This window comes from Ranitomeya variabilis, chromosome 7, assembly GCF_051348905.1.
Source record: "Ranitomeya variabilis isolate aRanVar5 chromosome 7, aRanVar5.hap1, whole genome shotgun sequence".
Taxonomy (NCBI): Eukaryota; Metazoa; Chordata; class Amphibia; order Anura; family Dendrobatidae; genus Ranitomeya; species Ranitomeya variabilis.
The window spans coordinates 106084095-106111863 of NC_135238.1; the positions used below are offsets into that span (position 1 = coordinate 106084095).

A 27769-nucleotide genomic window follows, 5' to 3' on the forward strand; every position below is an offset into this window, starting at 1 on the left:
TTACACCAAGTTTGGATTTATATCTTGGAATTTTCCTGCATTTGTACCTAGCACTTTGGAGGAGGCTTACTTTGGTCCCCACATGGACCACTAGTGAGTTTTTTGGTATAGCCATTTCAGGCTTTTTTTAATTGTTTTTAATTCACTGTCCTTGTTTAGTGTCTAAGTAATCAATAAAATGTGTTTAAAGTATTTTGTGGTATAATAAGACTATTTATATGGGTGATCATGACCATTATACACACTGCTTTTTTCTGCTTTTTCATGGTCTCTCACTGTGTGGTCAGTGATCCCCTTTAGAATTTTTGTAGTGCCCTTAAGTTTTTTGCTGTTCCATCTTTAACATTGGGTACGCAGGCCATGCTGATGTATGCAGATTACTCCGCATGTCGTTTTCACGCTGCTCTGACTGCGACAAAATGCAACATGTTGTGTTCGATGCAGGTCGGCGCAGCGTGAAAACCACGCATGCGGAGGCATCCGCATGGCCTGCGTACCCAATGTTAAAGATTGGGTATGCAGGTCGCATGCCAACGTGAAACCAGCTTCCCCATCCCTCCCCCGACCTTAGAGGATTTCTAAAAATTCAGGGGTAAAAAAAAAAAAAACTTCAGCAAATACATATTTTCCTTCCTATTATGGAGATCGGAGAGGACGGTTGGTGCTCAAAAAGTTATATGAAGAAATTTAACGGTCATTTCATGTAAACTTGTAGGAGAACGTCAGCCTCCGGTTTCTCCCTCCACCTCCCCATAGAATACCATATTTTTCGGATTATAAGACGCACTTTTGTTCCCCCAAATTTTGGGGGAAAGTGGGGGGTGCGTCTTATAATCCGAATCTGTGTGCTGTGCTGTAGAGGAGGGGGAGCAGCTCTGGAGTGGTGTCAGGGGGCTGGAGTGGGCTCACTGTGGGCTGCAGAGACAGCAGGAGATCCTGTGCTCCCGCTCATTAGCCTCATGTAATATTCACTGCACCTGCTGTCCATCACCTTGGTGCTGAACCTGCGTGAGCTGATTTACAGCGGAGCAGCGAATATTACATGTGCCTGCATCTCCTCCCCCACTCGTGTCATGGATATGGCCCCCCCGGACACTCTTATATGCCCCCCCTCCCTGTGCTGCTGGCAGGCACAGTATAAAATAAATACTTAACTCACCTTCCGATGATGGCTCCCTGCTCACAGCTCCTCGGTTGCTCTTCCTGTGTCTGTGGCTCTGTGCTGACATCTGATCATGTGATCAGCACAGCACAGTGATATCATCACTGTGTGCCCATGTGCCCAGGTCACATGATCCGATGCCTGGGAAACAGGAAGCACAACCGAGGAGCTGTGAGCACGGAGCCATCAACAGAAGGTGAGTTAAGAGTTTGTTATTTTATCATGTACCTGCCAGCAGCACAGGGGGGGGGGGGGGCGTGCATGTGCCTGCCAGCAGCACGGGGGGGGGGGGGGGGGGGGGGCATGTGTCTGCCAGCAGCACAGGGGGCATGTCCCTGCCAGCGGCACTAGGGGGCATATAGTGACCAGGGGGGCATGTGCCTGACAGCAGCACATGGATGGGGGTTATATAGATACCAGGATGAGGGACATATGTTTTGTAAGACGGACACTGGCATTATAAGACAGACCCCCATGTAACATAAAAAATTATTTTTTTCTTCACCAAATTTGGGGGTGCGTCTTATAATCCGGTGCATCTTCCAAAGCGAAAAATACGGTAATAATCTTTATTTTTATATAGTGCTAGCATATTCCGCAGCGCTTTACAGACATTATCATCGCTGCGCCCAATGGGGCTCACAATCTAAATTCCCTATCATTATGTCTTTGGAATGTGGGAGGAAACCGGAGTGCCCGGAGGAAACCATCACAAACACAGAGAGAACATACAAATTCTTTGCAGATGTCCTTTGTGGGATTTGAACCCAGGACTCCAGCGCTGCAAGGCTGCAGTGCTAACTACTAAGCCACCATGCTGCCCCACGGAATTATATATGCACTCACTGCCATCTTTCTCAGTTACATGAAAACCTGTCTTCACTAAACACAAATTTTACCCATAAATTGGGAGTCAGATCAATCCTGGTAGAGAAAGAAGCAGATTTCTATTATAAAATGTATACTACAAAGTCTCTTATGTTCACATGTAATATTGATTTATGAAACACAAATGAAAAATAGTTACTCTTTTAGGGTAAGTTCACACAGGGAGTTTTTTGCTTTTTTTTCTGCAGCAAAACCTGAACTTCTTGGCAGGAAAGAAGCTGCGCCAAAAACGCAGGTTTAGGTGCTTTTTCTGAGAGCGTTTTTTTTCTTCGTGCATGCCAATAAAGTTGAGTGCACACAGGAAAGAAAAAAAAAAAAAAAATAGATTTGTGTGTACTCACCGTAAAATCTTTTTCTCCGAGCCACTCATTGGGGGGGGGGACAGGACCATGGGTGTTATGCTGCTGCCACTAGGACGACACTAAGTAAACAGAAAGATTAACTCCTCCTCTGCAGTATACACCCCTTCACTGGCTAAAATTTCAACCAGTTCGGTAGTAAAGCAGTAGGAGCATGAACAATGACAACCTATGTAAAAGCCAAAGAAGTAACTAGAAGCCAAACAGGCTAACAGGGTGGGTGCTGTGTCCCCCAATGAGTGGCTCGGAGAAAAAGATTTTACGGTGAGCACACAAAAATCTCCTTTTCTCCTACGCCTCATTGGGGGGACACAGGACCATGGGACGCACCAAAGCAGTCCCTGGGTGGGGAGCAATATGCTAATACCCCATGTACCACTGGCTTACGGCTAAGGAACTGCCGCTTGCACAATGCGCCTGCCAAGGGCGGCGTCTGCATAAGAGAGAGAATGAATGTGGTAATGTTTGGTAAAAGTGTGCAAACTGGACCATGTCGCAGCCTTGCAGACCTGCTGTGCTGACGCCTGGTGCCGAATAGCACACGAGGCGCCCACCGACCGAGTAGAATGGGCCTTGATCCCAGCCGGGATAGGAATACCCTTGACACGATAGGATTCTTGAATGGATGACCGAATCCATTTAGCTAGAGTAGCTTTGGAAGCGGGAGAACCCTTCCTGGGCCCCTCTGGAAGTACAAACAGGACATCCGACGTGCGGAAGGGAGCCGTCCGCGAGACGTACTGACGAAGAGCCCTTACCACATCAAGAGTGTGCAGAGCCTTTTCAATGCGGTGGACTGGAGCCGGACAGAACGAAGGCAGAACAATCTCCCCATTGAGGTGGAAGGAAGAAACGACCTTGGGCAGAAAAGCAGGAGAGGTCCTCAATACTGCCTTGTCCGGATGAAAAATTAAAAAGGGAGGGCGGCAGGAAAGTGCAGCCAACTCCGAAACCCTTCTGATGGACGTAATGGCCACTAGGAAAACTACCTTCCAAGAAAGGAAGGTCAAGGAAACGTCCTGTAGCGGCTCGAAGGGAGTCTCCTGAAGAGCTCCGAGAACTAAATTAAGATCCCACAGATCCAAGGGCATTTTGTAGGGAGGCGCCACACGGGAAACTCCCTGGAAAAAAAAGTCTTCACCGGCAGTCTATTGGCAATTTTTCATTGGAAAAGGACTGACAATGCCGAAACCTGACCCTTTAGAGAGCTAAGTGCAAGTCCCGATTGGAGAAAATCCAAAAAAGCAGGGATAGAAAATACCAGAGGAGATCGCCCCTGTGTGTCGCACCATGAAAAGAAAATTCGCCAGGTACGGTGGTAACTGCGCATGGAAACAGGTTTCCTAGCCCTGATCATGGTGGAAGACACCTTGGGAGTGAAACCCGCTTGGCCTAGAATCCAGGATTCAACGGCCAGGCCGTCAAAGACAGGGCCCCTGAGTTCTGGTGGTAAATCGGGCCCTGTGAGAGAAGATCCACAAGATCTGGAAGATGCCAGGGGGCGTCGGCGACCAGCTGAACCAGTTCCACGTACCATGCCCACGGCGGCCAATCCGGCGCGACGAGGATCGCTGCTACCCCCTCTGCCCTGATCTTCTTGATGACCCTCGGCAGCAGGGGAAGAGGGGGAAAAATGTACGGGAGGCAGAATTGGCACCAAGGCAAGACCAGGGCGTCTACTCCGAAAGCCCGTGGGTCGAGGGACCGTGCAAAGAATTGTGGAACCTTGTTGTTCATCCTGGATGCCATGAGATCCACATCCGGGGTCCCCCAGCGATGACAAATCTGCTGGAAAACCTCCGGGTGAAGGGACCACTCGCCGGAAGCGAGACCCTGGCGGCTGAGGAAGTCCGCCGCCCAGTTTTCCACACCTGGAATGTGGATAGCCGAGATGGGCGAATGGTTGGACTCCTCCCAACGCAGGATGTGGGACACCTCGAGCACAGCCGTTTTGCTGCGGGTTCCCCCTTAACGGTTGATGTATGCCACGGCCGTGGCGTTGTCGGACTGGATTCTGACTGGGTGACCCGCCAGAAGGTGGTGAAACTGGAACAATGCTAGCCTGATAGCTCGGATCTCCAGGAGATTGATGGAAAGGCGAGACTCTCGAGTGGACCACCGCCCCTGAGCTGTGTGATGGTTGAAAACCGCCCCCCAGCCTATGAGGCTGGCGTCGGTGGTCACCACCAGCCACTGCACTGGGAGAAAAGACCTTTCCTGGGTTAGGGAGGACTTCAACGTCCACCACCTGAGGGTCTTCCTGACCCGTGGGGACAGGATGAATCGGCGGTCGAGGGAGGACGGGTTGCCGTCCCATGCCGACCGTAGCGCATGCTGTAGGGGACGGAGATGAAATTGCGCGAATGGTAGCTGCCATGGAAGCGGTTTCATCTGCCCGAGAACGCGCATGCCGAATCGAATAGAGTGGGAGACTGGACGGGAAAGACCCTGAGCTCCCCGCTGCAAGGCTAAGGCCTGGTCTTGAGGGAGGATGACCAGACCGCGAGAAGTGTCCAGTGTCATCTCAAGAAAGGAGATCTGTTGGGCCGGAATTGGAGAGGATTTTTGGAAGTTTATCTTCCAACCCAGGCGAGAAAGAGTATCCACCGTGAGAACGACGGACTCTTCGCAGCCTGGGTAAGAAGGACCTTTTATCAGTAGGTCGTCCAGGTAAGGAAGTACCACAACTCCCCTGGAATGAAGAATGGCCATGGCAGCCAGCATGACCTTTGTGAAGACTCTGGTAGCGGTGGCGAGACCGAAAGGCAAGGCCACAAATTGGAAGTGTTCTCCGCGAAATGCGAAGCGGAGGAACTGCTGATGCAGAGGGAAGATTGGTATGTGGAGGTAGGCATCCTTAATGTCTATGGACGACAGGAATTCTCCTTTTTCCATGGACGCGACCACAGAACGGAGGGATTCCATTCTGAAGTGTCGGATTTTGACAAATTTGTTTAGCAGTTTCAGGTCTAGGATCGGACGTAGCGATCCATCCTTCTTTGGGACCACGAATAGATTTGAATAGAAACCTTTGTTCTAGAGGGACCGGAATGATGACTCCGTACTTTTGTAGTGCCCGTATGGCCTGGAGAAACGCTGTGGTCTTTGATTTTTGAGGGCAAGACTGGAAGAAGCGCGTGGGGGGGGGGGGGGGGGGGGGGGGGGAGAAAAATTCTATTTTGTATCCGGTGGACACTAGTTCCCTGACCCACTCGTCGGAAACGACTGAGAGCCAGGCTTGACGGAACAAGAGCAGGCGCCCTCCTACTTTGTTGGTGCCCTCCGGATGTTGCAAGGAGTCACTGAGTGGAGGATCTATGGGATGTGGATCCATGGGATGTGGATCCCTTAGACCCGGATGGTCTCGGTCTGGGTTTCCAACTACGGTTAGGTCTGTAAGAGACCTGGGCGCCTCGGCCACCGTGCGAACCTCGTCCTGATGTGAAGGCAGAGGATGTAGAAGACCAGTTGGTATTGTTACAAAAAGGCCAAAATGGAGGTTGCGGATGGTACCGAAAAGGCCGGGTAGGTTTTTGCTGGGGAAGAAATTTACTTTTTCCTCCGGTGGCAGAGATCATTTGGTCTAGTTTTTCTCAAAATAACCGACCAGCCTGGTAAGGCAGGGATGTCAAAGAACGCTTGGAAGCCGAATCTGCTCGCCAATCCCTGAGCAACAGGGTTCTCCTAATGGAGATTGCATTAGCGGCTGCCTGTGCAGCGCAATTGGCTGCGTCTATTGTTGCATTGACTATAAGGTCCCCGGCCTGGGCTATCTGGTTAGCCAGGTTGATAGCTTCTGGGGGTAAGTCACTAACTTGGATGGTCGTGGAAAGCGTCTCGGCCCAAGCGACCATAGCCTTAGCCACCCAAGAGGCAGCGAAAGATGGGAAGAGAGAGGCTCCTGTGGCCTCAAAGACGGAACGAGCCAGATAGTCAATCTGGCGGTCAGAGGGGTTCTTAACGGAGGAGCCATCTGAAAGAGACAGGATGGTTTTGGACGGGAGATGTGACACAGCCGGGTCCACTGAGGGGACTGCAGCCAGTCCTTGATTAGTTCCTGAGAAAAAGGATATTTGGCCTCAATGGGCTTTTGACCCATGAAGTGTTTATCGGGACGGTCCCTATGTTTTTGTACAAAATCTCCTTTAACTCTGGATGAGTGACGAAAACCTTTTGAACACGTTTAGTCTTTTTGAACGACACCACGTGTTCGGGCGCAGATACGGATTCCTCAGTCACCTTCAGGGTCTGGTTGACCGCCTCGATGAGAGAGTCGAGAGTCTCTTGGGAGGAGGAGAAATCCTGAACGTAGGAATTGTCGGACTCATATTCAGAGTCACTTGGGTTTGGAGAAGGGGACCGGGAAGCAGAGCTTGCAGGCGCTGAAGAGCCCATTGGCCTATGGTCAGGGGATGGAACGTGAACACGTTTTCTAAAACCCCGGGTGGAAAGTGACAGCGTACGCCCCCTGCTGGTGGACGGATCCGTACCGTAGTCGGAATCCGCCGCGGTCTGACTTGGAGGGGGACCCCGGAGGGAGTCAATTGCCCTGACCAGGGAAGCCACAGATCGTGACAAAGAAGCTGCCCACTCCGGGGGACTAGGCTCTACAGGGTCGACGGCTGCGGCATCGGCGGCAGCGAGAGGCGGCTGCACAGAGGCCGGGACTCAATTCGCACACAGCGGGTTACTGTAAGCTCGGGGCAGAGCCGTATTGCAAGTGGCACATACAGTGAAAAACACTGTGTGCTTCTTGTTACCCTTTTTAGTCTCCTTGGATTGAGACATAGAGTCTTTAGAGACAGAGCAGGGCAGTATACGCAGGGAAGGGTTAAGCTTTCTTGAACAGCTTACCCACGATCCTGTGTCTGTGTCCCCGGGGAGGAATTAGCCGTGGCGGTTCCTGGACTGCTGGTGGACGCGTGGGCCACCTTGCAGAGAGAAAGCAATATGGCCCCCGAGAACTGCAGGGTGTCTCTCGTCCCAGACGAGAAGCGCCGATATAGGGGGTGGGGTTGCGGCCGTGGGAGGGACCTGCCCACTGCGGCCTACTCCGGCTGAAAAGCCGGGGGCTAAATTTCCGGCCTGCCCAGCGATGCGCAGCAGTGGCGGTCGCAAGGAGCGTCGCTGACACCGCAGGCCCCCGACTGCAGGCGCGTCTCCCCAGGGACTCCCGCAGGTAACGTCGGCGCCTCCCTAGAGCTTCGGGGGGCAGGAGGGATCTGTACTTACAGTGCCCTCCGGTAGCCGTTCCCCTGTCACCTGTGCGCTGCACTCCCGCATTCAGATCCTCTTCAGGTAACACCGGCGCCTGTCTGAAGATCTTACAGGGCGCTGGAATAGCCTTGCAACGCCATAGTGTCGGCCTTGTGTGTGGGGCCCTCGGAGATGTACATCAGAGCGGGGTCTGTGTGCTCGCCGTCCAGCAGGGGGGAAGGGAGATCGGGACCAAGATGGGAACCGTCGCCCCAGTAAAGTTGGCGTGCTCCAGCATCGCAGGAGAGGGACGGGGAGGTATACTCGCCATGCTCGCCTGTTGCTGGTTCGGGGGAGAGCGGGGGAGAGAGTCGCCCCCTTCACTCCGTTGTATAAAAAAATAAACATTTTCATAAAATTAAAAATTAAAATAAAAATTAAAACAGAAAAGTTGGGGTCTCAAAAACGGACCCAAGTGCCTCCTACAGACACTAAGCAAGAACTGGTTGAAATTGTAGCCAGTGAAGGGGTGTATACTGCAGAGGAGGAGTTAATCTTTCTGTTTACTTAGTGTCCTCCTAGTGGCAGCAGCATAACACCCATGGTCCTGTGTCCCCCAATGAGGCGTAGGAGAAAAAGGAATTACTTACCGGTAATGCTCTTTTATAGAGCCCATGACAGCACCCACAGAGAGCCGACACCAGTGACCTGAGGTAAAGTTTATACCTCCGATCACAGCCGAGCGCTCCCGCTGTCTGACAGCATAGGAACCGCGGCCCTCTGACCAGCGGGGATGATTTCCCCGCCGATCAGAAGCGATGTTTGCTGTGCTGTCATGCATATGACAGCCTGTCAAACACTAATGTTGGACCCCCCATTCAAGAGAATGGGGTTCGGGTCCGCTCTGCTGGATGACAGGCTGCATGAACGCATCATGCAGCCTGCCATCTAGAGGTAGCAGAGCCGAGTGTGAGGTCACATCCGGCTGCCCTTGACTTTTCTGCAGCAAATACGCTGCAAGAAAAAGTCAACCTGCGTATTTGCAGCATTTTTTCACCATACATTCAAGTCAGTGGGTGGAAAACGCTGAAAGAAGTGAAATGCTCTTTGTCCAAAAAAATGCAGCAAAGCACAAAATACAGATGGCACAAAAAACAATGTGTGTGCATGAGATTCCTGAAATCTCATAGGCTTTGCTGGCACTGTAAAAAGCAGATGAAAATTAGCATAAACCGCAAAAAGAAAAACAGCAGCAAAAGCTCCGTGTGAACTTACACCCCCCCCCCAAAAAAAAAACAAAACTGAAAATCGTGAGTTCCCAGATGGATTTTACTGATACAATTGCAAGCTACTTACTTGTGCAATCTCCTCGGGGGTTGTAACTGGTTTTGATTGCTTCTTCAGATCTTCAATGACTGTGTCAACTGCCATCATCACACCTGCAGAAAACAATCAACACAATTATTTAGCTAGGAGTCTAAAGGTACCAAAAAAGCAAATGGGGGCACCACGGTCGGTGGGACTCAAACCTAGGCCCAAAGACCACTGTGAGACATATGAAGAGAAAAAAGGTGGGCCTAACAAAAACGGGAGTCACCACCATATAAATATCATAGTAACAGCTTTATTTCACAAATATGCAAAAGACAGAACATAATTTAAAAACATTAAAAACAAAGGGATGTGACATATCCCTGTGCAAACAAAAGGCCCATAATACGGCCACAGCACCGCATCACTCTCAAAAGGGTATTAATTGCACATGCCCAAAATAATACATAGCCTGTCCTACAGAGTGCAGTAATGGCTAAGAATAGTAACCACCTCCCTGAATGCTAGCTGTCACTAGGATGCAAGGGTGTAGTGCATACCTAATTGTGATGTACAATCTGGGGAAGCAAAAAAGTACACACCATTTTAAACATGATTAAATGACCAGATTTAGACAGCATGCTATGTGTGAACATGGGTAGAATACCCACCAGATAAGGGAAAGCCACGACCTGGAGCACAAAGGCAATTGTAATAGCACAAAAAATAATACCACAGATTGCTTACACGGGCATGTGTACCCAAAAGGAGGTGCGGGCAGCAGACACCCAACGCGTGTCGCCACACAGCGGTGGCTTCGTCAGGGGTGATATCACCCCTGACGAAGCCACCGCTGTGTGGCGACACGCGTTGGGTGTCTGCTGCCCGCACCTCCTTTTGGGTACACATGCCCGTGTAAGCAATCTGTGGTATTATTTTTTGTGCTATTACAATTGCCTTTGTGCTCCAGGTCGTGGCTTTCCCTTATCTGGTGGGTATTCTACCCATGTTCACACATAGCATGCTGTCTAAATCTGGTCATTTAATCATGTTTAAAATGGTGTGTACTTTTTTGCTTCCCCAGATTGTACATCACAATTAGGTATGCACTACACCCTTGCATCCTAGTGACAGCTAGCATTCAGGGAGGTGGTTACTATTCTTAGCCATTACTGCACTCTGTAGGACAGGCTATGTATTATTTTGGGCATGTGCAATTAATACCCTTTTGAGAGTGATGCGGTGCTGTGGCCGTATTATGGGCCTTTTGTTTGCACAGGGATATGTCACATCCCTTTGTTTTTAATGTTTTTAAATTATGTTCTGTCTTTTGCATATTTGTGAAATAAAGCTGTTACTATGATATTTATATGGTGGTGACTCCCGTTTTTGTTAGAGTCTAAAGGTACCGTCACACTAAACGATATCGCTAGCGATCCGTGACGTTGCAGCGTCCTGGATAGCGATATCGTTGTGTTTGACACGCAGCAGCGATCTGGATCCTGCTGTGATATCGCTGGTCGTTGATTAAAGTTCAGAACTTTATTTGGTCGTCAGATCGCCGTGTATCGTTGTGTTTGACAGCAAAAGCAACGATACCAGCGATGTTTTACAATGGTAACCAGGGTAAATATCGGGTTACTAAGCGCAGGGCCGCGCTTAGTAACCCGATGTTTACCCTGGTTACCAGTGTAAAATGTAAAAAAAACAAACAGTACATACTCACCCTCTGATGTCTGTCACACGTCCCCGGCGTTCGCTTCCTGCACTGAGTGAGCTCCGGCCGGCCGCAAAGTGAAAGCACAGCACAGCGGTGACGTCACTGCTCTGCTGTTAGGGCCGGCGCTCAGTCAGTGCAGGAAGCGGACGGCGAGGGACGTGAAGGTGAGTATGTAGTGTTTGTTTTTTTTACATTTTACACTGGTAACCAGGGTAAACATCGGGTTACGAAGCGCGGGCCCTGCGCTTAGCAACTCGATGTTTACCCTGGTTACCCGGGGACCTCGGCATCGTTCGTCGCTGGAGAGCGGTCTGTGTGACAGCTCTCCAGCAACCAAACAGCGACGCTGCAGCGATCGGCATCGTTGTCTGTATCGCTGCAGCGTCGCTTAGTGTGACGGTACCTTAAGGCTGGCCATACACAATTGATAGCTGAACGATCAGACATAAAGCATCATTCACCCGACAGCTAACAGCCATTTCAGCTGGCACACCCATACGCAGGAACGGTCCACAGAGTGCTCATATTCCTCATGAGGAAGCAGCCGACTGACACATTGCCACAAGACACATTGCTTAGGGAGAACAATGCGATCAGCAGTCCAAAATCAGACTGAGTGTTCTCGACCAGTGCTCACACCGAGCCTTAAAGCCTAGCCCACAGGCAGCCCTGAAGCACGAGAATCTCATTCACTGAAAAATGTAAATACAGATTAACACAACCACAAGATGGTTTTCATTAACTCGGGTATCATTTTACTCAGTATAACGGCGCAAACCTGACAAGGTCTGTAGGTTACTGAGCAAAATCCTGCTGATACGATCACTTTAAGAGGAGTATTTTCCCTATTCTGATAACCCTTAATCATGTTCCACACCTCCCTCACTTATGTGAACTCATCTGCAGTGCAAGTGCTGTTCCTGGGAATCATGTGACAAAATAATGTCCAGCCAATCAGCAGCCTCTTCGCTCCTTCAGACAAAACTGACATCCGGCGGAAACGAGAGAGAAATTGCTCTTGTATCCAGTTCTTGTATTTTTGCATTGATTAAAAGAATTTATGATGAGCACCAATATAGATATACACACATATAGAACATACTGTAGCAGAGCCAGGTAGGAGTGTGTTAAGTCCTAGCTCTTGTAGGATTTGATTAGAAGCACCTTTCCTAGTTTTTTTTTTTTTTTTTTTTTTTTTAAACATAAAACAAAAAACATAACCAGGGCCAGTGTTCATCAGGTGTGTCAGACTGCTGGATGGAGCAGAGTATCCTGAAGCAGGTAAGTGTCCAGCCAAAATGTGAGCTGCAGCTAGAAGAAATGCTCAAGGGGGTGTGCTTCCTCTGAATGGACAATGCACGAGTCAGCTGGAAAAGCTGAGTAGACTGTCTGTGGGAGAAGCAAAGAACAATGTGGAAGCCGCAGCCTGTTCAGCGTGAACTGTGCCTAGAGTTGAACACTTCTGTTTGGTGCTGTAAGCTGCTGGAGCATGGGCTGAAGGGGACACAGACTGGTGGGATTATAACTCTTCTGTGTATGAAAAGAAAACCCAATTCACAGCACCTCATAGCAAATACAGGGTTAACTTTCACCCACTAAAGAGGCGCACGTCAATTCCAGAGAGTCCTTCCCATAAAAGATCCAAACATTTAAGTAGAAAATGAAGACAGCGCCTCAAATGGTGAAAAATCGCAATTCCTTTATTCTGCCCTCTGTGGCCTTTTGACATTTCGATCTACATGATCTTTTTCAAGCACAGCACATGTCACAATAACCCCATTTAAACAGTCTCCAAAAACCACCCCTTAATCAACAATAGCCAATCACCAACAAGTAATAACAGTAACATGTCAACAATACACTTAATATTCTTAAAAACAACTCATCAGGGATCATGACAGCATCAGTATAGTATCACAGACAGCCACAGAGAGCAGAATAAAGGAACTGCGTTTTTTCACCAGCGCTTGTCTTCATTATCTACTTAAATGTCTTCTCTGTATCAAGTCTGCTCCAGGAAAAAGGACTAGTCTTATTCGAGTGAGCCTGCAATGACATAGTGGCCCTGCTAAATTAAAGGGAACCTGTCACCCCCAAAATCGAGGGTGAGCTAAGCCCACCAGCATCAGGGGCTTATTACAGCATTCTGGAATGCAGTAGATAAGCCCCCCGATGTATCCTAAAAGAAGAGAAAAAGAGGTTATATTATACTCACCCAGGGGCGGTCCCGGTCCGGTCCGATGGGTGTCGCAGTTCGGTCCGGCGCCTCCCATCTTTATTAGATGACGTCCTTCTTGCCTTCACTCTGCGGCTCCGGCGCAGGCGTACTTTGTCTGCCCTGTTGAGGGTAAAGCAAAGTACGCCTGCGCTGGAGCAGCAGCGTGAAGAGGGCAGAGCAAAGTACTGCAGAGTGCAGGCGCCGGGCCTCTCTGACCTTTCCCAGCACCTGCGCACTGCAGTGCTTTGCTCTGCCCTCAACAGGGCAGACAAAGTACGCCTTCGCAGGAGCCGCAGCATGAAGACCAGAAGAGGACGTCATCCTATGAAGATGGGAGGCCCCGGACCAGACCACAACGCCCATCGGATCGGACCGCCCAAGTGAGTATAATATAAACCTCTTTTTCTCATCTTTTAGGATACATCAGGGGCTTATCTACAGCATTCCAGAATGCTATAGATAAGCCCGATGCCGGTGGGCTTAGCTCACCGTCGATTTTGGGGGTGACAGGTTCCCTTTAACTGTTTATTTTCTGTGATACCTTTGTGCCGAGAAGAAATTTGAAACTCTTGGGAGTTTTATGAAAACCATAAAAGTGCACATTTGAACCAAACTACAGCGTCTTTGTGAACGCCATCTAATGCACAAGAGCGCGTGAAAATATATATTTTACACACACGTACATTCCGCAGAGCTGTGTGATTATAAGAGCAGACGGTCAGTCATTACGTGTCTCATACATTTGTGGTTTTCTCTTTCCTCTACTTCCTAGAGATTTTTATTTTTCTACCAACATAGACACGATTTTTCTTTTTTGTGGGACGATGTGAAGTTTTGAATGACACCATTCACTGTACCACATATTATACTGGAAAAACATGAAAAAAATGAAAACAGAAACCACAATTCTGACATTGTTTGGGGGAATTTTACACTTTATTCCATTTAAATCAATTCTTGCTCTTCACCTTTAGAGTACTGGGTCCAGCAGAATAATATACTAAAATATGTACATGAGCTCAGATTTATCATTCAAAACTACAGAAGGAAAACCATTCACAGAAAAAAAAAATATTTATATTTTATACCTACCCCTTCTAATTTCCACTGGATTTGCACCTTTGCTGATTTTTTCAAATCCTTCTTTAGCAAAAGCCCTGGCCAGTACAGTAGCTGTAGTTGTACCATCGCCTGCTTCTTCGTTAGTGTTATTAGCCACATCTTGAACCAGTTTAGCACCAATATTCTTGTACTTGTCTTTTAAATCAATAGATTTTGCAACCGTGACACCATCTTTAGTTACTTTTGGACTTCCCCAGCTCTGTTCAATGATAACTGTTCGTCCCTAGAAAAAAATGCAATACAATTTAATAATAATAATAATAATAATAATAATTTTATTTATATAGCGCCAACATATTCCGCAGCGCTTTACAACTTATAGAGGGGACTTATACAGACAATAGACATTACAGCATAACAGAAATCACAGTTCAAAACAGATACCAGTAGGAATGAGGGCCCTGCTCGCAAGCTTACAATCTATGAGGAAAAGGGGAGACACGAGAGGTGGATGGTAACAATTGCTTTAGTTATTTGGACCAGCCATAGTGTAAGGCTCGGGTGTTCATGTAAAGCTGCATGAACCAGTTAACTGCCTAAGTATGTAACAGTACAGACACAGAGGCTATTAACTGCATAAAGTGTATGAGAACATGATGGAGGAACGTGATTATGTTGTTGTTTTTTTATTAATAGGCCACACAGGGATAATTAAGTTAATGCGTTGAGGCGGTAGGCCAATCTGAACAAATGAGTTTTTAGGGCACGCTTAAAACTGTGGGGATTGGGGATTAATTGTATTAACCTAGGTAGTGCATTCCAAAGAATCGGCGCCGCACGTGTAAAGTCTTGGAGACGGGAGTGGGAGGTTCTGATTATTGAGGATGCTAACCTGAGGTCATTAGCAGAGCGGAGGGCACGGGTAGGTTGGTAGACTGAGACCAGAGAGGAGATGTAGGGTGGTGCTGAGCCATGGAGTGCTTTGTGGATGAGGGTAGTAGTTTTGTACTGGATTCTGGATTGGATGGGTAGCCAGTGTAATGACTGGCACAAGGTAGAGGCATCGGTGTAACGGTTGGCGAGGAATATGATCCTGGCAGCAGCATTCAGGACAGATTGGAGCGGGGAGAGTCTGGTAAAAGGTAGGCCAATTAGTAGAGAGTTACAATAGTCCAGACGAGAATGAATAAGTGAGACAGTAAGAGTTTTTGCAGAGTCGAAAGTAAGAAAAGGGCGAATTCTGGAAATGTTTTTGAGATGCAGATAAGAATAGGCAACTGTATTTTTCAGTAACTTCTCAGTATAAGCTACCGTATATGTAACATGAGGCATAAAAAATATTGCTACCCATTATTCTGGATTTTCAGTTATCCCACTTTATTAGTTTGCTTGATTGTAGGATTTTACGTTACATTTTTCCCCACCATCAAGATAACAATTGTTTATTTAACAGAAATCCAAACCTTCTAAGATGACAGTATATAGTATAATCAATGGCAATGTATTGCTCATTATGACAATGATTCTTAAGGCAAAAATCAAATAAAATTTGTACTCAAGTTTAATAGTAATGAGCGTTAACATTTAATCATCTATGCTCAGGGCTGCGGCGAAGGGTAGGCACCCGCCTACAGCGCTGCCACCTACCTACCCGTGGGAGGTGTACTTTGGGAGAGAAGAAAAAAAGTGAGATGGCTGAAGGCCTGCCAACACCAGACCCCTTCCTCCAGTTGCAGGCATTCAGCACAGTGACGGACTGTCGCTCTCTCCTCACACTCACTTGTATTGGCATTTGTAAGACGTGAATACAATTGATCTGAGCCTCGTGTGTCCATGGGAAAAACAAGCTGACATGTCCGTTTTTAATGTCAGCATGGGCCATAAAACGTCCCGCACACTTGCATACGCATAACACACGTCATCTGTGTGACACGGATGGGCACCAAGGAAGAAGTGTTATACAGTAAGCGCTGTTCCCCGGCGCCAGGTGCTGAACACGGATCTCCTCATTCTTCCCTACTCTGCTGGCGATCAGCGCGAGCAGGGAAGAATGATGAGATTTATATTTAAGTGATAAGAGAGCAGGAGGCCGCTGATGGGACTATTACTCACATCAGCTTACCCCTGCTGCAGCAAACAACAGTGACAGCAGGAGCGGAGGATGGGAGTATTTATCTGCCGCTCCGACACTAAACAAATACGGTAATTTAACCCCTTCATGACCAAGCGTATTTTGACCTTAATGACCTGGCCATTTTTTGCAATTCTGACCAGTGTCCCTTTATGAGGAAATAACTCGAGAACGCTTCAACGGATCCTAGCGATTGAGATTGTTTTTTTTTTATTTTATAGTGACATATTGAGCTTCATGTTAGTGGTAAATTTAGGTCAATAATTTTTGCGTTTATTTGTGAAAAAAAAAAAAACGGAAAATTGCCAAATATTTTGAAAATTTAGCAATTTTCAAATTTTTAATTTTTATTCTGTTAAACTAGAGAGTTATGTGACACAAAATAGTTAATAAATAACATTACCCACATGTCTACATCAGCACAATTTTGTAAACAAATTTTTTGGGGCTAGGAAGTTATAAGGGTTAAAATTTGACCAGCGATTTCTCATTTTTACAACAAAATTTACAAAACTTTTTTTTTTTTTTTTTAGAGACCACCTCACATTTGAAGTCAGTTTGAGGGGTCTATATGGCTGAAAATACCCAAAAGTGACACCATTTTAAGAACTGCACCCTTCAAGGTGCTCAAAACCACATTCAAGAAGTTTATTAACCCTTCAGGTGCTTCACAGCAGCAGAAGCAACATGGAAGGAAAAAATGAACATTTAACTTTTTAGTCACAAAAATGATCTTTTAGCAACAATTTTGTTATTTTCCCAATGGTGAAAGGAGAAACTGGACCCCGAAAGTCTTTGTACAATTTGTCCTGAGTATGCCGATACCCCATATGTGGGGGGGAAGGGGGGAATCAATGTTTGGGAGCACGACAGGGCTCGGAAGGGAAGGAGCACCATTTGACTGTTTGAATAAAACATTAGCTCCAATCGTCAGCGGTCACCATGTCGCGTTTGAATAGCCCCTGTATGCCTAAACATTTTAACTCCCCCACAAGGGACACCATTTTGGAAACTAAACCCCCCAAGGAACTCATCTAGATGTGTGATGAGCACTTTGAACCCCCAAGTGCTTCACAGAAGTTTAGAACGCAGAGCCGTGAAAAGAAAAAATAGAATTAGGCTTACCGGTAATTCGGTTTCTAGGAACCTTCCACGACAGCCACTTCGGAGGTTGTCTTCCCCGCCCTAATAGGAAACAGGAACACAAAGAGGTTAAATACCCCTCCCCTTCCTGCAACAACCAGTGTTTTCCTGGACACACTAGCATGTATAGTTACCACAAAAGTGCAGGAATCATCCAATAAGAATATCAGATGGAGGGAAATTAGTGCTGTCGTGGAAGGTTCCTAGAAACCAAATTACCGGTAAGCCTAATTCTATTTTCTCTAGTCACCTTCCACGACAGCCACTTCGGAGCAGTACCAAAGCTAATTTCTCCAGGGAGGGATAACAGCCTGCAGAACTCGTCTGCCAAATGTTAAATCCCTATTGAAATTTAGCCGGTAATGTCTGGTGAACGTGTGGACGGACGACCAGGTGGCGGCTCTGCATATCTGCTCTGATGAAGCATTCCCTCTCAGCCCATGATGTTGCCATCGCCCGGGTAGAGTGCGCCTTCAGTGATGGAGGTGGATCAAGTTTCTGTGATGAATAGACTAGAGAAATAGATTGTTTGATCCAAATCGCAATCGTGTTCTTTGCCACCTTCTTGCCTTTGTTTCGTCTTGAGAATTGGATGAATAAATTTTGATCAATTCGCCAGGCTTCAGTCTGTTGTAGGTAGGATAGAACCACCCTGCGGACATCAAGGGTGTGGAAGGTCTCTTCCTTAGGGTTAGCGGGGTTTGGGCAGAATGAGGGCAATACAATGTCCTGATCTCTATGAAAATTTGAGACTACTTTAGGAAGAAAAGACTGATCTAGTTTTAGAATAATGCTATCCGTTGAGATCGTCAGGTAAAATTCCTGTATGGACAAGGCCTGTAACTCTCCTATACGTCTAGCTGTAGTGATTGCGACTAAGAATACTGTTTTTAGGGTTAGGTTTTTTATTGTCATAGATTCCAGGGGTTCAAATGGATCTTGGGTTAGGCTGTTAAGGACGATATTGAGGTCCCAAGGGGGCACCTTACTACGAAGTCTAGGAAGAACCATGGATGCTGATGTCAAAGTGCTTGATCCAGCGGTGGCTGGCTAAGTCTAGGTCAAAACAGGTGCTAAGGGCCGATACTTGCACCTTGAGTGTGCTAGGGGTGAGGCCCATTTCTAAACCTTTCTGTAAAAAGTCTAAAACAAGTGCTATATTGGGACGGAAGTGGTCTGGGGTTACAGGGGAGCACCAGGAAGTAAACCTCTTCCAGACCTTGGCATAGATGGCATTGGTTACTGGCTTTCTGCTCTTTTGGAGGGTTTGGATTACTTTATCCGAGAGGCCTTTGGCTTTTAAAATTCCAGCATCAGTAACCATGGTGCCAGGTTCAGTTTCTGTAGGTCTGGATGCAGTAGGGGACCTTGGTGAAGAAGGTCGACTTTTTGAGGTAGAAGCCGGGGCCCTCTAGAGTCATGTCTAGTAGGGCAATGTAACAGCTTCTCCCGGGCCACAGAGGAGCGATAGGGATTGTGGTGACTCGGTCTGTAATTTATTTCTTTTTTGTTATTTTTATTAAGGTTGAAGGAAGACTTTAAAGTCCATCTAGTTCAACCCATAGCCTAACCTAACATGTTGATCCAGAGGAAGGCAAAAAAAACCCATGTGGCAAAGAGTAAGCTCCACCTTGGGGAAAAAAAATTCCTTCCCGACTCCACATACGGCAATCAGACTAGTTCCCTGGATCAACGCTCTATCAAGGAATCAGTGTATATACCCTGTAACATTATACTTTTCCAGAAAGGTATCCAGTCCCCTCTTAAATTTAAGCAATGAATCACTCATTACAACATCATACGGCAGAGAGTTCCATAGTCTCACTGCTCTTACAGTAAAGAATCCGCGTCTGTTATTATGCTTAAACCTTTTTTCCTCCAGACGTAGAGGATGCCCCCTTTTCCCTGTCTCAGGTCTATGATTAAAAAGATCATCAGAAAGGTCTTTGTACTGTCCCCTCATATATTTATACATTAAAATAAGATCACCCCTTAGTCTTCGTTTTTTCAAATTAAAAAGCCCCAAGTGTAATAACCTATCTTGGTATTGCAGACCCCCCAGTCCTGTAATAACCTTGGTCGCTCTTCTCTGCATTTCTCTCGTATAGAGGTAAAATTATGTTCTCCTCATGAGCATCTATGCCTCTTTTAATACATCCCATTATTTTATTTGCCTTTGTAGCAGCTGCCTGACACTGGCCACTGAATATGAGTTTATCATCCACCCATACACCCAGGTCTTTTTCATTGACGGTTTTGCCCAGACTTTTAGAATTAAAGGGAACCTGTCACCCCCAAAATCACTGGTGAGGTAAGCTCACCGGCATCAGGGGCTTATCTACAGCATTCTGTAATACTGTAGATAAGCCACCAATGTTACCTGAAAGAGGAGAAAAAGACGTTAGATTATACTCACCCAGGGGTGGTCCCGCTGCGGTCCGGTCGGATGGGTGTCTCCGGTCCGCTCTGGCGCCTCCCATCTTCGTTCCATGACGTCCTCTTCGGGTCTTTACGCCGCGGCTCCAGCGCAGGCACACTTTGTCTGCCCTGTTGAGGGCAGAGCAAAGTACTGCAGTGCGCAGGCGCCGGAAGGTCACAGAGGCCCGGCGCCTGCGCACTGCAGTACTTTGCTCTGCCCTCAACAGGGCAGACAAAGTACGCCTGCGCCGGAGCGGCCGGAAATGACGTCATCGCCGACCCCCGTCACATGATCGGGGGTCGGCGATGCTTCAGTATTGTAACCATAGAGGTCCTTGAGACCTCTATGGTTACTGATCGCCGGTAGCTGTGAGCGCCACCCTGTGGTCGGCACTCACAGCACACCTGATTTTCTGCTGCATAGCAGCGATCTGATGATCGCTGTTATGTAGCAGAGGCGATCGAGATGTGCCTGCTTCTAGCCTCCCATGGAGGCTATTGAAGCATGGCAAAAGTAAAAAAAAAAAAGTGAAAAAAGTGAAAAAAATAAAAAGTTTAAAATTACCCCCCTTTCGCCCCAATCAAAGTAAATCAATAAAAAAAAAAAAAAAAAAAAAATCAAACCTACACATATTTGGTATCGCCGCGTTCAGAATCGCCCGATCAAAATAAAAAAAAAATAAAAATTAACCTGATCGCTAAACGGCGTAATGAGAAAAAAATCCGAAACGCCAGAATTATGTTTTTTTGGTCGCCGTGACATTGCATTAAAATGCAATAACGGGCGATCAAAAGAACGTATCTGCACCAAAATGGTATCATTAAAAACGCCAGCTTGGCACGCAAAAAATAAGCCCTCAACCGACCCTAGATCATGAAAAGTGGAGATGCTACGAGTATCGGAAAATGGCGCAATTTTTTTTTTTATTTTTTTAAAGCAAAGTTTGGAATTTTTTTTCACCACTTAGATAAAAAATAACCTAGTCATGTTAGGTGTCTATGAACTCGTAATGACCTGGAGAATCATAATGGCAGGTCAGTTTTAGCATTTAGTGAACCTAGCAAAAAAGCCATGCAAAAAACAAGTGTGGGATTGCACTTTTTTTGCAATTTCACCGCACTTGCAATTTTTTTCCCGTTTTCTAGTACACTACATGGTAAAACCAATGATGTTGTTCAAAGTACAACTCGTCCCGCAAAAAATAAGCCCTCACATGGCCAAATTGACGGAAAAATAAAAAAGTTATGGCTCTGGGAAGGAGGGTAGTGAAAAACGAATACGGAAAAACGGAAAATCCCACGGTCATGAAGGGGTTAAGCAGGTGACATTTAATGGGGAATTTTTGTTATCACTGATCATATTGTCTGCCATGGGATTTTCTTTTGTAAATACTGATGAAAAAAAGTCATTTAGCATATTGGCTTATTCCTCATCCTCATCCACCATTTCACCCAGACTATTTTTAAGGGAGCCAACACTATCATTTTTTAGTTTCTTACTATTTATGTAGTTAAAGAATATTTTGGGATTATTTTTACTCTCTCTGGCAATGAGTCTGTCTCAATCTTTGCTGCCTTGATTTGCTTTTTACAGAATGTATTTAGTTTTTTGTATTTATTTAATGCCTCATCACTACCTACTTCCTTTAATTCTCTAAATGCTTTCTTTTTGTCACTTATTGCGCCCCTTACAGCTCTATTTAGCCATATTGGTTTCCTACTATCTCCAGTATGTTTATTCCCATACGGTATATACTGTGAACAGGTCCTATCCAGGATGCCAATACACGGCTCCCATTTTCTGTGTGTATTTTTATGTCTCAGGATATCGTCCCAGTTAATTGCACCAAGATCCTCTCTCATCCGTTGGAAATTTGCCCTCCTGAAGTTTAGTGTCCTTATAAGCCCCCCTACTACACATCGTATTAAAGGATACATGAAAACTTATTTTGTCATCACTATTCCCCAAGTGACCCCCAACCCTTATATTTGATATGCGGTCTGACCTGTTGGTTAATATTAGGTCTAGCAGTGCCCCCTTCTTGTTGGGTCCTGAACCAGTTGTGAAAGGTAATTGTCTCTCATAGTTGTCAAAAACCGATTACCTTTGCTGGAACTGCAGGTTTCTGTTCCCCAATCTATTTCAGGGTAGTTGAAGTCCCCCATAATAATGACTTCTCCTTGAGTCGCAGTTTCATCTATTTGCTTTCCGAGGATATTCTCCATTGCTTCCATTATTTTTGGAGATTTATAACAAACCCCTATCAGTAATTTATTATTTTTTCCCCCTCCCCTTATCTCCACCCATAGGGACTCTATATTTTCATTAAATTCACCTATATTATCACGCAGGATGGGTTTTAAGGTCGATTTTACAAACAGACACACCCCACCCCCTCGCTTATCTGTACGGTCATTTCTGAAAAGGCTATAGCCCTGCAAGTTAACAGCCCAGTCATGGCTCTCATCCAGCCATGTTTCAGATATCCCCACCATGTCATAATTATGCTCCAACAACATTAATTCTAATTCGTCCATTTTGTTGGCGAGGCTTCTGGCATCAGTATATATGCACTTGATGTTCCTCTCTGTACCTCTATTCTTTCTTAAATTATTAACTGTTCTAACCCCACCCCCCATGCCACCGCTACCCCCAACTTCCTGACGTTCTGATTTTCAGTATAGTCTTAGCCAGCATGGGGATAGGCGGAAAAGCATATGCGAGGTTGAACCTCCACGGTTGAGAGAATGCATCTATTTCCTGTGCCCCATCTGTGCGATAGAGGGAGAAGAATGCCTCCGCCTTCGCGTTTTGTTTGTTGGCAAACAGGTCCACCTCTGGAGTTCCCCATTTCGAGGTTAGGGACATGAACACTGTTTGATTGAGACACCATTCTCCTGGGTGTATGTCTTTCCGGCTGAGGAAGTCCGCCTGAACATTGTCTGGCCCTCTCAGATGTACCGCCGTTACTGACAGGTTTTTCTCTGCCCAGAAAAAAAATTCTTGCCGGCATACTTTGTTCCTCCCTGATGTCGCAGGTAGGCCACTGTGGTCATATTGTCCGAGTAGATTCGAACATGGTGATTCTGGATTAGCACAGATGATGCTTTTAGGGCTTCTTCCACGGCCTTTAGCTCCCTTAAATCTGAGGAACTGCTGCTGATGTTTGATGCCCATTTTCCTTGAAAGTGGTAACTCTCTACCACTGCACCCCAGCCTAGCTTGCTGGCATCTGTGCGGAGTGTCTTCAGGGGAAGCTGATCCCAGCTGACCACCTTCTGAAGATTTTTGTAATCTAACCACCACCATCTCAGGGCTGCTTTCACGTGGCCAGGGAGAAGAATTCTTTGAGTTAATGGATACTGTCATTCCCTGGAATGTAGAAGCACATACATTTTAAGGGTTCGCGTGTGAGTCTGAGCCCAGGAAACTGCCTGGATGCATGCGGTCAGGGATCCCAGAAGAGACATTGATTCCCTGAGGGTCGGTGCTCGCTGGTGTCTGAATTTGGTAATTTTACGGACAAGGTCGATTTGACGATCCCTGGGTAGAAACGACATCCTTTCTTCCGAGTCCAGGAGAACCCCCAGAAACTTTCTCCTTGTGGAGGGATGCATCTCTGATTTTTCTAGATTCGGGATCCAGCCTAGGGACTGTAATATCTTCAGAGTCTGTTACGTCCGTCTCCAGACGGGAGGTAGATGGTGCCATGAGGAAAAAAGTCGTCCAAATACGGGATAATGCATATCCCTTGGCGACGAATGAAGATCATTATTTCCGCCATGATTTTTGTAAACACCCGTGGGGCCGAAGAGATGCCGAAGGGTAGGACGTTGAATTGGTAATGTTTGATTTGCTGCCCCTGAGACTGCGAATCTGAGGAATTTCTTGTGTTCCAGATGGATTGGTACATGGTAGTATGCATCCCTCAGATCTATAGTCACCATTACCCAATTCTGCCCGATGAGGGGGATCACCGACCTGATTGTTTCCATTTTGAATCTCCGGTAGGGAACAGATTCGTTTATGGTTTCAGGTTTATGATGATCCTGTTTTTCCCCGATGGTTTTGTTATCAGGAAAAGACGAGAATAGTGGCCATGTCCTTCTTCCCGTTTGGACACCTGCAAAATTACATTTGATTGGAGTAAATTCTGTAGATCTTTTAACAGGGAGTTTTGGAGATGTGGCGTTTGTAAGGAGGTTATTCTTAAACATTGTGGGGGAGGTCTCTTGAACTCTATCTTTAGTCCATCTCGTATGGTACGAAGGCCCCTTTGATTTGTGGAGACGGACTGCCACTGGGTGAAGAAGCGCGAGAGACGACCACCGACCGGAGTATCGTCATTGTTTATCTGGGGTCTGTTGGGTCTGAGGGACAAGGATGTCCCTGCCTTTGCCTCCTTTGGGATAACTCCATCTCCCTGTTTTGCCTTTTCCTCTATAATCCCTCTGTGAAGATTGATCAGGGGGGGACGAAAAAAGCGTTTTTTAGGATTTGTTTGTTCAGGGAAAGCATTAAGCTACTTACTGGTAGTGGCATTTTTCAGAGGCCCATTACAGCACTAAGAGAGGGGATCTGCCCTTCAGGAACAGGAAACCTACAGATACAAAAGGGCGGCACCTCTCCCATGCATCAGTTGTATTTCAGAGCCTGAGAGGACTACCGCGGTTAGTGGCACACAATTATACATTATATACAGTTTACACTCAAGAAGAAACATTTTATTACAACATAGCTTGACACCACACGAGATCTATATATCCCATAAAAAAAAAAAAAAAAAAAACACATACATACATACATACATACATACATACAGTCTTTAGGAAGTGCAAACCCCCATATGAATAGGGAGGGAACTAAGGGTGCTGTCATGGGCCTCTGAAAAATGCCGCTACCAGTAAGTAGCTTAATGCTTTATTCGGACTCCCATGACAGAACTACGAGAGATTTACAGAGATGTAAGCCACCCTAGAGAGGGACTATAGTTTGCAGCACCCTTAACCCGAAGGTGAGATCAGAAGAGTACCCCAAATCTAACCGATAGTGCTTAAAAAAGGTGGAAGGGGATGACCATGTGGCCGCCTTACATATTTGTTCCACTGACACTCCAGATCTTTCCGCCCAGGATGATGCCATGGCTCGGGTGGAATGTGCCTTCAGATTCTGCGGAGCCGGCCCCCCACCTGCTGTGTAAGCCAGACAGATAACCTCCCTAATCCATTTAGCTAGTGAATACTTGGATACTCTACACCCCTTCCTCGGACCTTGGAAGGAAAGAAGCAGTGCATTATCTTTCTTCCAACTATCGGTGACAGATACTGCAAAAGAGATCTCCTCACATCTAACGTATGGAGCTCATGTTCTTTAGGATTAGAAGGATTAGGAATAAAGGCTGGCAAGACTATCTCCTGTGACCTATGAAATCATGTCGCTACCTTCGGTAGGTATGCTGGATCAGGTTTAACCCCTTCCCGACATTTGACGTACTATCCCGTCGAGGTGGGGTGGGCCCGTATGACCGCCGACAGGATAGTACGTCATAGCCGATCGGCCGCGCTCACGGGGGGAGCGCGGCCGATCGCGGCCGGGTGTCGGCTGCATATCGCAGCTGACATCCGGCACTATGTGCCAGGAGCGGTCACGGACCGCCCCCGGCACATTAACCCCCGGCACACCGCGATCAAACATGATCGCGATGTGCCGGCGATGCAGGGAAGCATCGCGCAGGGAGAGGGCTCCCTGCGGGCTTCCCTGAGCCCCCCGCAGCAACGCGATGTGATCGCGTTGCTGCGAGGGTCTTACCTCCCTCCCTGCCTGCTCCAGACCCGGATCCAAGATGGCCGCGGATCCGGGTCCTGCAGGGAGGGAGGTGGCTTCACAGACGCCTGCTCAGAGCAGGCACTGTGAAGCAGCCTGCACTTCTCGCAGATCGGTGATCTGTCAGAGTGCTATGCAAACTGGCAGATCACCGATCTGTATTGTCCCCCCCTGGGGCAAAGTAAAAAAGTAAAAAAAAAAATTTCCAAATGTGTAAAAAAAAATAAAAAAAAAATATTCCAAAATAATGAAAAAAAAAAAAATATATATTATTCCCATAAATACATTTCTTTATCTAAATAAAAAAAAAAAAAAAGTACACATATTTAGTATCGCCACGTCCGTAACGACCCAACCTATAAAACTGCCACACTAGTTAACCCCTTCAGTAAACACCGTAAGAAAAAAAAAAAAAAAACGAGGCAAAAAACAACGCTTTATTACCATACCGCCGAACAAAAAGTGGAATAACACGCGATCAAAAAGACTGATATAAATATCCATGGTACCGCTGAAAACGTCATCTTGTCCCGCAAAAAACAAGCCGCCATACAGCATCATCAGCAAAAAAATAAAAAAGTTATAGTCCTGAGAATAAAGCGATACCAAAATAATTATTTTTTCTATAAGGCTACTTTCACACACAGCATATTTGCTGCGTATTTTTACGCGCGCGTATTTTGCTGCTGCTTTACCTGCGTTTTTTTACGCAGGCAAAAAACGCAGCTGCTTTCACACACAGCGTTTTTTGCTGCGTTTTTTGCAGCTGCGTTTTTTTCAGCATTGTGTACTGAAAATAAAGTTTGTTTGAAAAAAAAAAAAGGGGAAAAAAAAAAGAGTCATTGAGGTCATTTCCTGTCTTTATGACTCAGAATACAATACACACTGGAGTTAACATCATGTCGATTCTGCCAGCTGCAATGGCCTTGAGCCAAAGACGCCTCAGCAAGCGGAACAGACATCAGCTGGGGTTTACTAACCCCACTGTCACTAACCCCAGGTTACTAGGGCAGGCGTCAGTCAGACGCCCCCCCTCGTAACCCTGTACGGTAAGGGTATGTTCACACGATCCTGATTTCAATCCTTTTTTTTCAGGACAAAAACCGCAGCTCTTGGCAGAAAACGCAGGTGCGTTTTTAGTGCGTTTTTGATGCGGTTTTTAGTGCGGTTTTTTATGCAGTTTTCTCTGCAGATTGTCTGTGTTTGACACAAATAAAGCTTTAACTGCAGTGGGGGAAAAAAAAAAGAAATGATGTCATTTCCTTGTCCAACCCTTTTCTTCTTCCATCCTTCATTTTGGGACTAAACACCAAAATGAGTGGACGTGTTTTGAATGACAGCGCTCCGCAGAGTGCTGAGCGTAGGCCAGATCACAGCCCGCGGATCCAGCTCTATCCAGCTATTTAAGTCTACGTTCACATTTGCGGTCTGCGCCGCAGCGTCGGGCGCCGCATGCGTCATGCGCCCCTATATTTAACATGGGGGCGCATGGACATGCGTCGCACTTGCGTTTTGCGCCGCATGCGTCACTGCAGCGCACGCATCCGGCCGCAGAGGACGCAGCAAGTTGCATTTTTGCTGCGTCCAAAATCAATCAAAAAAAGGACGCATGCGGCGCACAACGCAAATGTGAACATAGCCTAAGTGCCACGTATTTAAGTGCCACGTATTTAAGTGCCACGTATTTAAGTGCCACGTATTTAAGTGCCACGTATTTAAGTGCCACGTATTTAAGTGCCACGTATTTAAGTGCCACGTATTTAAGTGCCACGTATTTAAGTGCCACGTATTTAAGTGCCACGTATTTAAGTGCCACGTATTTAAGTGCCACGTATTTCAGTGCCACGTATTTCAGTGCCACGTGCCACGTATTTCAGTGCCACGTGCCACGTATTTAAGTGTCACGTGCCACGTATTTAAGTGCCACGTATTTCAGTGCCACGTATTTAAGTGCCACGTATTTAAGTGCCACGTATTTAAGTGCCACGTATTTAAGTGCCACGTATTTCAGTGCCACGTGCCACGTATTTCAGTGCCACGTGCCACGTATTTAAGTGTCACGTGCCACGTATTTAAGTGCCACGTATTTAAGTGCCACGTATTTCAGTGCCACGTATTTCAGTGCCACGTATTTCAGTGCCACGTATTTCAGTGCCACATATTTCAGTGCCACGTATTTCAGTGCCACGTATTTCAGTGCCACATATTTCAGTGCCACGTGCCACGTATTTCAGTGCCACGTGCCACGTATTTCAGTGCCACGTATTTAAGTGCCACGTGCCACGTATTTAAGTGCCACGTTTCACGTATTTCAGTGCCACGTATTTCAGTGCCACG

At 46.6% G+C, this 27769-nt stretch overlaps 1 protein-coding gene across 2 annotated transcripts in view; it reads right to left on the reverse strand.

Moving 5' to 3' along the window:
- The window catches only part of HSPD1 (heat shock protein family D (Hsp60) member 1), a 270102-nt gene that overhangs the window by 209837 nt on the left and 32496 nt on the right, over nt 1-27769 (reverse strand). For both annotated transcript variants that reach the window (XM_077275640.1, XM_077275641.1), the window contains exons 3-4: nt 13947-14199; nt 8962-9044 (exon numbers count right to left, since the gene is read on the reverse strand). In XM_077275640.1, the coding sequence (XP_077131755.1) occupies nt 8962-9044; nt 13947-14199 (336 nt within the window). The remainder of the gene's footprint in view (nt 1-8961; nt 9045-13946; nt 14200-27769) is intronic.